General features: G+C 34.3%; 1 protein-coding gene across 5 annotated transcripts in view; it reads right to left on the bottom strand.

Moving 5' to 3' along the window:
• Nucleotides 1–3,543: 3,543 nt before the first annotated feature.
• LOC109095754 (dachshund homolog 1-like) overlaps nt 3,544–11,931 on the bottom strand; it is a 109,395-nt gene continuing 101,007 nt past the window's right edge. For 3 of the 5 annotated variants that reach the window (XM_042731392.1, XM_042731396.1, XM_042731394.1), the window contains 3 exons: nt 10,992–11,135; nt 9,600–9,668; nt 3,544–5,927 (listed from right to left, as the gene is read on the bottom strand). In XM_042731392.1, coding sequence (XP_042587326.1) covers nt 5,887–5,927; nt 9,600–9,668; nt 10,992–11,135 — 254 coding nt within the window. In that variant the 3' untranslated portion in view covers nt 3,544–5,886. The remainder of the gene's footprint in view (nt 5,928–9,599; nt 9,669–10,991; nt 11,136–11,931) is intronic. The other 2 variants (XM_042731393.1, XM_042731395.1) reach the window with 1 other exon arrangement.

Here is an 11,931-nt window from a genome sequence, read left to right as displayed (position 1 = left end):
TGCCCCTTGTCAGATAATTCTGTTTGGTGGTTCCACTAATACATAATGGTCTTTCTGATTAGATGACATTAAGTCTATCTTGTGTTCAATCAAGCCTGTGCGATTTCCTTCCTCGCCGACTCAAAGATGAGCAGATGAAGAACAGAGTCACATGGCCGGTGAGTCTTTGATACCTTTTTACTTTATGAACTGTGCTGAATGTCAAATGAGGGTGAGTAATTATGTCTGACCAACAAAAAACGAATATTACGTTTTAGTATGCCTCTGAAATCCCAGACATGCGAGGGAAATAAATGTGTTAGAACTATTAGTGCCATTTTTTAATGTTACTGGGATGAAATAATTATTCTATTTAATGTTTTATGTTAGTTAGGCTACTAATTTGTTAGTTTGTTAGTGTATTAATTTGGTCACTAATGCAACTTGCACATCGGGGTTCCTCTGTGCTTGAAGACTCAAGGCCTTGGAGGTCATTAACATTATAAATCCTCAAAGATGATTGGCTGAGTGGTGTTCCAGGAATGATGACAGACAAACATTTGAAACTTGCTGTTGGTTCAGCAAAACAGGACCCATTTTATATTAATTGGCCTTAACTGCTATGTACCTTCATCAAAAAACAAGCACAATGTACTTAATGGGTTCATATTATATTGCAAAACACTTTTGCTGCTATTGAGGTGGGATACGGGTAAGGTTAGGGACAGGTTTGGTGGTATGGGTACGTTTAAGGGTGGGATAAGTGTAAGGGATTGGTCAACAGTGTAACTATGTAATTACAGAAATAAATTACAGATGTAATTACATGCAGGTATTTTTAAAAAATATAATTACAATGTAAAAACATGTATGTACACAATAAGTGCATTGTATTAAATGATTAATTAATATAAAGTGGGACAGCAAAACAGACCTATCAAGTGATCTACATTATACCTAAAATGTAAGCTACTCAACTGAAAGCTTTCAACTGACAGGTCAAGAAATCGCACTGAACGTGGATTCATTTACAGTTGTCTGCACTAAATGGATCGACTAATATTATCACCTTGGGTATGGTGGTATTAGCGATGAAACGATTGCGTGAAATAATCACCTGGAGGATGTCTTAAATATGCACACTCGACACAAGAAATCAAACACTACAAAGTGATGACATTGACACGGCCCATATTTGGAATGAGCAATGCTCGTTATAAATGTGCTCGACACGGGACGTGATTACAGCACTGTGGATATTTTGGTCTTTGTGCCTCAAAGTCATGTTCTAACTGAAATGAATTTATTACAATATGTGCAGTGATATGAAACATCTAGCTGGAGGGGTGAATCTCGCTTAAATAGCTGGGGTAGAACAAGACATCAAACAGCTCATAACTACTGTATATTTCTGTCTGAGAGAGAGGAAATACATCATATTCTCAGCCAAAGAGAGTCTTGATCCACCGCTGGGGCTACAATACTGATCTATGTCTACTAAAATACACTAAAGAAAGCAGGCAGACAGAAAAAAGTCAACAATTTGATAGACAGCACATTTGTGGCTTCTTAGCCACCTCAAACCCTAACAGTTCAAATTTCACTGATGAGCGACGGAAAACTTTTATGCTCATGAAAGGGCCGAACTTGAATTACAGTCACCATTGATTGCCACTTTATATGTAGTTTTTCCAAGGTTGATAGAAACTTTAACCTCATTTTCAATAAAGACGAAAAACATGAAACGTTCCAGACCTTGAATTTTTACAATGCTGTGTTGAATTATGCAGCGATCAGTCAATTATTCATCTCGAAGCCTCTCTGTTACAGCCACGCTTTCAAAAGCATGCAAAATGGACCTGTGAACGGCCGTGCTGTGTCAACACATTTCCATCAGAATTGCTTACGACAGGAAATTGTCATTCAGTGTCAATTCTGCCTAAGCTTTTATAAATTTGAAATAACACTAATATCAATTAGCTGCATTGCTTCGAAGACAGTTTTCAGAGCCAAACAGTTAGGTGCTCTCATGGGTCATTTCTGTTATGCATTACCTTTTGAGCTCTGCAACTTGTAGACTTTTTGTTTATGCTGTAAAAAGTCTTTCCATAAAAATTTATTAAACTTTTTTCAGGCATTTCTTAATTATGACTTGATAAGTTAAAAAAAAAAGATGACTAAAATAAACAGGATAATTAACAATGGAAATAATGGGCATCTGTAGGGGATTAAGAGTGAGTTCATATGAGGGTGTCAGTTTAAAGGTAAAGTTCTATAAAATCAAAATTGATTTCTTTAGCGCTTTATACAACAAAGATTATTTCAATTCAGCTTCACAGTAATAAACAGGAAAATAGCAGAACCAATTATGGAAACTCAGTTATGGAAACAATTTAGATTCTGCTGTAAAGCAGCTCTAGAAAGACAATAGTTTCATTATTCAACTTAAGTCAGTTCAGTGTGGGTTGAGTTGAATTCAAAAACTGTGTAAAGTTAATCCATTTTAAAAAGGGCAATATGCAGTTTTATTTATGCAATCTTGCTTTTTTTTAAACTTATATATTGATAATATATTAACTTTCTGATCATAATGGAATGTTATAAATTGAGACAAACCAGCTAACAACACAAAATGATCAGGTTTTCATTAAATCCATCGTTAATATTCACAGATGCTTGTGCTGTTTCCCATCTCACTTCCTGAAGGATGATGTCATTAAGGAACTTGTTTTTTAAAACCAGAAAGTGAAAGAGGGTAAGTTTATAAAATGATTACCAATTAAATCAGTATCGCCAAGAACACATTTTCATTAGATGAAGTAAAAATTAATAAACATTTTTATTTGTTTTTTTAATTAAGAAGGTTTTATCTTAGAAGCAGCCAGGGCCTTGCCTTAAAAAAAGCAAAACCCACACCCATGTTCGCTTAATTATGATATTATGATTAAAAATAACTAAAATGATTTCCATCTTTATCCAGTACTGTATATGATGGAATTATGAAAATAACTGCATAACAGGAATGGCCCTGATTTGGTTGGCTCAAACAGATTATCAATAAGTAATTAACTTAAATGAAGAGATGTTAGTTTCTTGTTGTTTCCTCCTTTCTTCAAATACATTTTGAATATGTGGCTTTTCCCTGGAATATTGTGCTCATTCAGCTGGAATGAATGAAAGGTATTATTTCTCAGTCATGTGTTGTGTAGAGCCGTGTGCTCACTGTACTAAGCATGAGTGGTTTTATTCTGCTAGATATTGTCATTGCTCAGTAACACATGTTTTACAATTCAACCATGAACAATTTTGATTGCCCTTCAGATTAAAATATAAGCACGCCGCTTATGTAATATCATACGTGACATTTGCTTTGCGGCTGAAATTTTGCAGTCTCTTTATTAGGATACACTGGCAGGATTCGTCTGGATGAACTATGGTAAAATTACATAGATTCTAGAGTTTAACTGCATTAAACATTGACATGTGAAGTCAACACCTATAAACTCTCTCAAGTTTTTTATAATGACAGTGATTCATTCGCAAAAGAGCGTAGTCTAATAATCATTGACTCACAAATATTTTTTATTACCATATATGACACCATAGAATAGAAAACAGACACACACTCATGCAGCTCCACACAGATACACTTCAGTGTGCATACACGCACACACTCACTCAGGCACACACGCACGCGCACACACACACACACACACACACACACACACACACACACACACACACACACACACACACACACACACACACACACACACACACACACACACACACACACTCTCTCTCTCTCTCTCTTACATACTGTTGTCATTACAGGAGACATGATCAGAAAAGAGGGAAAAACACTTTAAAACAAGACATCCTTTCAATATTTATACGTTTCCTTTACTGCCATAGAAAGAAATTAGGAACAATATGTCCATAAATCTTGCTACAGTATTTACATCACATAAAAAAGAAAAAAAAAAAGAAAAAAAAAAAACCTTAAAGGCAAGTCCTCATTGATGAGGTAAAAGATATTTTAACATGTAGTTTAACACAATAAACATTTGAATTGCTACAGACCGAGGACAAATGTGTGACAAAATAATGTCTATGATTATAGTATAAATAGCTGCCCCATAACATTAGATATGTCCATCTAATAAAGGATCCTTTCAACGCATATATTTTCTTGATTATCCAGTAAGTGCCTCATCACCATCATCATCATCTACTTGGTACAATAAAAGCCTGTAATCTATTATTTAATATATTCTATATTACCATTAATTAGCACAGTGTAATTTAACTTATCCGGTTGAATTGTTTCACTCTTTATTTAAATGTGACAGTTTGGTATTGCCATGGTTTCTTGATTTATATAAAGAAAAAAAATCTGTTAAGAATGTGAAGAACTGGTGTAGATGTCTTCTTTTCAGACAATTGTTAAAAATTCTGTCAAATAATTGAAGAATCTTCTTGAACATCTTAATAATAATAATAATAATATTTATATTAATAATAATAATAATAATAAATTAATTTGTTGCCAACAATGTGTTGCCAACAATCTTTTAAAACATATAATTTATTTGTATTATTATTATTATTATTATTATTATTATTAAAATCCAGAAACTTGATATAAAAAAAATCTAAAATCAATGTGCTTTTTTTTTAATCAAACATCATCCACATGGGGAAGTTATGAAGAATTATTTTCTAGTTATCTTCCCTTTTTATCTCAGATTAACAAATGGTCTAATACTATTTTGTCTGCAACTTTCCAATGGGAACCTGTTGCATATAGTGAAACTATTGACCAGTATAATAAATAATTGAAATGATACATTGAACACTTATTATTTAAAGTGGCCTATCACTGAAAGAAATACACCGAATTGAGTGTAATGGTGGTCGGTAACATTTAGTGATCTGTACAACATTTCCATAAACTTGAGATTCAATTCATACAAGATTCAGATTCATGGTACTGCAAATTGAAAATGTAGCTGTTGAAAAGACAGTAGTGTTCATCAACTTTTACTGGGTGAGTGAATAAACCCTAAGTACATTTGTTCAGCACAGTTAAGTATTTATTGAATAACATGAATTCAGGACAACACATTTACATGCCTGCATGCTTCCTCACCATAGTGGCAGCGAATTGAAAGAATGATGGCTCAGAAACAAAACAAATCTATAAATTCAATATAAACGTTGATATTGTTCACCTAATAGATCTACTGCATACACAATACCAACTTTTAACATTATATACAAATACCAAAGTGAGTGAGTTAACCTATCTTCTGTTCTTGTATATACAATAATGATAGAAATGAAACTTGATTGTTTTTTTCTTCTAGTTTAGAAAACATTAAAAGCAAATATTAGTCTTTTCTGTTGATTAACATATATTCAAATTCACATTTTCAGAGGTTCTTCTCCAAGTTTGGATCTTTAACATCTTGGCAAATATTTATGACATTAAGGATTTGTGTTTTTTTCTTCTTTTTTAATACAAAACAAAACCTCTGAATCAGATTGAATTTTCAAAGCTTTCTCGCTGGTTTAAATACAGTATAAAAAAACTTCAGTGCTGTGAATTTGTTGTAAATATTACCACCAAGTGTACCGAATGGTACATTTTACTGTGCTCAAATTGTCGCCTTCGCCAACTTATTATATCCAATCCCACATCTGGCATAATATAATGTTTATATTAGTGAGAATAAGAGTCCTAATACTACATTTGGACACAATCCATCTTCCACAACGGGCCAAGCATAAACCCTTGATGCACCTCTATGAGCGATTGACCTGTCTCTGTAACTAAATTACCCTGCGAGGGGACTCTGGAGAATCTTCATAAGATACACGCCACCAGTCTTCAACGCCATGCCGTTAGTACATCACTGTGGTTTTCAGAAAAAGTCTTCCATCTGCTAACGATAAAAAAAAGGGAGAGAAAAATAATAAATACACTGCAGTAAACCCTGGATCAATGTATGTCACATTTTAAAAATATAACATTGCACTCATGATGCGAAGCACTTCACAAATGACATTTTCTGTGCATAAATAGCATTAAGTGCAAAAAAAGCAGCCGTTACTGTGCAATGCCTTCTCTGACGCGTACAATCTAATGAGCTTTGTCCATTTCCAGGGAACCTTCGTTGGCAAGTGCATGCCTGAATGAGCAGCAGCTCTCTTTGCTTCTTCTGGTAAAAGCATCTGTTAGGCATGGCTCAGGAGCTTGTTTGACGTTTATTACCAGAACATTTCCTCTGTGTCCGGGAATGCTGCATCACTGCATTTAAGCAGTTTCATCTCTTTGGCAGTGCAACTAAATAAATTCAGTTCTGAGCAAAAGTGGTGACTGATCGAGGATGCTCTGTGTTAAAATTGGCTTAAACAAGATTTATATTTTGACTGACTTTTTTAGGATTGCTCAGCGATACCACAGATACAGTATGAAATAATTTGATTGTGTGAGCCATTGATTTTGAATAAAAAGCCTTTTTTTCTTCTACATTTAGTCATACATTCCTAAATATGTGCATTGTGATTTTATTTAACTCTGATATATATACATATTGATTCATGAGAATCTAGTAATCTAATGGACATTGATTAATTGCGTGCTGTGCATGGAGCTGCAAAATGACCTCTTGTTTTTCTCTAATGTTATTTGTTACTCAGTGGCCTCTTATATAAAAGGGGTTAGTATTGTGAATATCTCGAAAATATGAAATATGACATAATATATGGCTCTAGGCTCACAGGGCATGTCAATAAATTCATCCACAGCATCAACCTCTTTATATAAATGGCATGTACAAATTTATTTAGATCACGATAAATGCATGCGATATTGGGTGACTTAATTAGTCACGACGCCGCTTATTTAGTGCTGGAAATTTTTAGTATTGTTGATACAGTATTTTGATATTAAACAACTATTAAGCAAATCAAAATCAAACCCTAGATTACTTATCCTAAACGATGTAAAAAATTTACAATTAAACTATTAAAATACCACGGTTACTTCTACACAACCTGAGAACGACGACAACAAAAACAAGCAGAGAGCTAATCTTAAATGTACAAATTAGCATATTAATTCTGGGTCAAATGGAGTGTAGCTAAACTAGCTTGTGCAAACAGTGCCAGGAATGTTTCTTGAGTAGGAAAAATCGAATGACTGCCATGTTGTTTTATGAAAGAACCTCCCTCATTAAAATATGTTAAAACTGTGGCATTTTTATATTCAAATCAAGATGAAAAGTTCATTAAAGAGGATAAATATTTCATTAGATGCTAAATAAAACAAAGGAATTTTTGGCTTCTCTCAGCACAAAATTCCTTTGAAAGATTAATTAATACATGTAAATTATGCAAATTATGCCCATGCAAATATTTTATGAAGACAATTAAGGGAACCATTAATTACTGCCTTTTTTGCTTCAGTGACATTCATTCATTTAATTTTAATTTCACTTTAACTGTTTTGATGTTTAATCTTGCAACAAAGAACTTTATCTCCCCTCACAGGGTCGTGTAAACTTGCAGAAAACATTGAGAGGCGAGCACTGAGCATCGGGAAGAGATACCGGGGAGATATTATGTTCAGTATCACAAGGAATTAGTGGCGAGATGTGCTCCCAGAAGCACAGAGCCAGGAAAAACAGTCAAGCTTATTCTTGGAATGGATTCAAAACACTGGAAAAGCAATTAATAAACACAGACTGTGTTAATATAGCAGAATTACAGAGTGTGACAAAAGACAAATAGAAATAATTAGTTCTCCGAAATTATGCTCTCATTATTTTTTTCCCCCAACAGCCAAGTGCTGAAATTATAGCACGTCTCTTTGGTTTTTTTGTATACGGATTGGAAAAGAAATTTTCCCTCACATGCAAGTGTAATTTATCAGCATCCTTTTTTATGTTTTTGCCATTTGAGAGTAATTATGCCACAGTGGTTGTAGGCCACAACATCAATGACATGAACACACACACGCACGCACAAAAATGCTGTTATAACTTAAGAGACGCACAAGCTATTTTCATACACACACATTTCCTGTGGCCAATTTTTAAGTCTACTCTTCAAGGGCACTGACTAAAAAACCTATTAAATTATTGCATGTTGTGAAATAATATCTACAGTTTTGTTAGTGAAAACATATATAAAGAGAACAATTTTCTTCCAGCTCAAATGACCTCAATGTCTTAAATTCTACTATATCTGCTCAAAAAACTACTGACAAAAGCGATTCAAGTAATGCTAACTTTATGAATCGAGCAATTAATGCTGGAAAATTAATCTTTAGAGATAAGAACCATCATAATGCTAATGACATTATATGCTCTGAAAAAATCATTTCCTGCTCATCAAGTCAATGTCATTTGATTTATTTGGGTAAAACCATACTCCTTGTACTGGATCTCCATTTATTTTTACTAAAAACTTCCTTCACACACACACACACACACACACACAAAATTAACTAGGCTAATCAAACTGGGTTACGGGGCTTTTACTTGCGACGGGGTATTAAAATGCCATTTCCCACATTTCATAGCAATTTCCACACACTATTTTCAAAGGGAAATTGAGACCACTCAAGACGAAGTTTTTTGTATCACATGTGCTGCTGGGTGCAATTAAAATAGACATCAGAGTGGTGAGCGACTTAACACTTAAGGTGTAGTTAAAAGAGTGTGACTGAAACATTTGCAAATGGGCAAGTGGTTTTCTGTGAAACGATACTAAACCAGGTCCCATACACCCATAAAGTGCATGTGTATTTATTTGAGCGTGTGTGTTGTGCTCTTGTGAGGTAACTCCACTGTGGGTCATCCTCAGATAATGAAACTTCTTATTATGCTCATTAAATTGCATTGGTCTCTGAGGTACACAACACAGGCAGGGTCTTACTGTCAAGGGGGTCTATCTTTAAAATGATTCTGTGTCTTATATCCAAAGAATCTTATCTTTGAACTTCACCTTTTAAGCTGAACACCATCTTTGCAGCAGTATGTATACACTATATATACATAAAGGAAGATATTTTGAATAATATTTTAACTTTTTTTGTCCAAAGCAACTTAAATTTTTTTTTTTTTTTTTTTATTATTTTTTTTTTTTTTTTTTATGAGAGAGAGAGTGATTCATTTTGGTTTGGAATGACATGAGGGTGAACAAATGATCGCAGAATTTTTGGGTGAACTATCCCTTTAATAATATTTTATTATACCCCTGCTGGTAAAAACTACAAAACAAAACTACAGTTTTAATTGACTCAGTGGGCTTGTTTAAGGTTTAATCTTCTTCTTGCTCCTCGTTTAATATCCCATCAAATTCCTTCATACTCTCACAAAGAATCAACTCTCCAACTCAGCTGAGCGTGCCATTGTCATAACGCACATTTGCACGATTTTCCCTGTCTAGAAATGTTCTCTTGACAGATCCCATTGATCTTGACCCTCCTCTTGAACTGTAGGATCTGCAGCCCAGATGGCAGGCTGCATGCATGAACAGCAGGCCAAGTTAAAGCGAGGCTCATATACTGGAGCTGGGCTGAGATTTATAGTCTCCTCAAAAACACGCACCTTGTATTGTCCTCTCAGCATCTGTTCTGCCACTGCTGCGGTCAGTCTCTATCTCCTGGGTCAACGAGTCTGGCAAAATGAAAAGATAATGACGATTAAACATCCATGACATCTGTGCTTAATTAGGAAAGTTTTTCTAGCCTGGTCTTTCGCGATGGGTGGAGGGTGGATGTGCTCGGATCGCTAAGGTCAGGGCGAAGCTTCGACCAATGGATGAGCGGTGTTACGAATACCAAACAGAGCATTTCTCCATGTTAGCCTGACATTATGGATCTTGCTAAGCTTGCTACACATGTAGCATATGTTAATTTTATTCAACATCTTAAACTGTTTAGAGTGTATTAAACATGTGCCCAATGCAGTGTTATTTATATACCATTATATCATTTATTATTATCATTTTGAATTGGCTTTTATATTTTCAGTTTTCATTTTATTTTCAAGTTTTAATAATTTTGTTGTGTGCTTTTGTCTCTCTCTCTCTCTCTCTCTCTCTCTCTCTCTCTTTATTTATTTATTATTATTATTCCTATAGAGCTTTATTTTCTTTTTAGTTTTAGTAATTATAGTTTCATTCAGTTAGATGCCAGGGCAACATCTCTAATTTTCTAAACTTAAAGTTTCAAATTCAGTTTCATCTAGTATTTATATTTCAGCATTATTTAAATTGACAAAAATATTTCTAATAGATTTAATTAACAATAACATCAGTGGTCCATTGTGTCCAATACACACACGCAAACAAGATTTTGGGTCTTTTTGGTCTGAAAGAAAATGCTTGTCTTTATGGAAGACATGGTTTTAAACTAGTTTATCATGATCTCAAATGATTTCAGCATATTATAAATCTCTATGAAATACTTGATTTCTGATTGGTCAATAGTGCATTTTTTCCCAAACACATTTGCTACAGTACATAGTTTGTTTCTACAAAATGTCTCTTGTCTCATTTCATGGTCTCTTGTCTCTTTAGATTTTTATCTTAAATCCATATTTCATGGCTATATATATATATATATATAGTATATATATATATATATCATTATAGTATATGGTGCAGTCACCCCATATTAAATGGTGCAGTCACCCCGTAATTGTCACCAGTTAAAACCCTTTTTGTGATGCAAGACTCCAACATGATGATTCCTTCTTTTTGCGATAATGACCTGCTTATTATGCTATCGCTAACATACTGAAGTATATTTTTGATTATTCTCAGAAGATAACTACACAACGCAACAACAACAACAAAAAGGATATTTCACATGAAGTGATCTTCAATAGTGTAATCTTTAACACATCTCATGAGACTTAACAATGGAACAGAAAAACACATTTCACAAATCACTTTAATAAATTTAAGTATGTTAACTTTCTGGTAAGGTGTCTCACCATTGAGTGATCTGAGACTTTCTGTGGGTGATGTCTGTTTCAGGGATTGTTCCGCTTGCTCTCGTCGTTTTGACTCGTATTCCAGCGCCTCCTGCAATTTCCTCTTCGCTTTCTTCTCCTTCTTCAATCGCTTCTGAATGATAGCTGCATTCAAAGAACAGAAAGGCAGCAGTCAAGGACTCCAGTCATACGCAGCGGTATATCTGATATTAAGGACTAAAGGAAGGGGAGTTGAGTTTTCAAACTCTGTCAGTGAGGAAATATTCATAGAAAAGTTGTGGCTGAAAAAAATGTTCCTGTTCAATGAGAAATTGACTGTGTCATTAGCGAAATAATTGAGCCAGCGATAACCTGGATTAACCTAGGTTAAAATGCCAATGAGACGAGGTTAAGGGAAACGTTCGGTAAAGAAAGAGAGGAGAGAGGCACGCTGAATATTAAACAGGAGAAAGCTGGAGGGCTGTAGACACATTTAGAAGGATCCTTCTGTGAAACTGGCTTAATAAGCTCAATTTGATTCATTATGTAGGATAAATACATAGAACATGAGACCATTAAGTCACACTTTGCAATACTTTTGTGCAGAAAAATCTAAATCATTTATTGATGTCAAAATGTAGATTCATAATTATATTTTCATGCAATTATAGCGTACAAAAGAGTATGTAACTAGAGGCCATCTGTAATGCACATATCACTTTTAATCTCAAAGAGAGTTGAAAATTATTAGCTAAACTATTATCAAGCTGTAGTCCAATCATGGCCTTCCCTTGAGAAATATTGTGGCTCATTTAGAAACATTTACCATATAAGTTACTTACTCATATTTCCCTGACTTTAACCACACTTACTTAAATGAGGACTTTGTATATCTTTCTAATGCACCCTGTACTGTACATTTAGACGTTGCCTATGTATGTAGTTACGGTAATATACTGTA

This window comes from Cyprinus carpio, chromosome B9 (assembly GCF_018340385.1).
Source record: "Cyprinus carpio isolate SPL01 chromosome B9, ASM1834038v1, whole genome shotgun sequence".
Taxonomy (NCBI): domain Eukaryota; kingdom Metazoa; phylum Chordata; class Actinopteri; order Cypriniformes; family Cyprinidae; genus Cyprinus; species Cyprinus carpio.
This window is presented reverse-complemented; position numbering and strand designations above follow the sequence as displayed.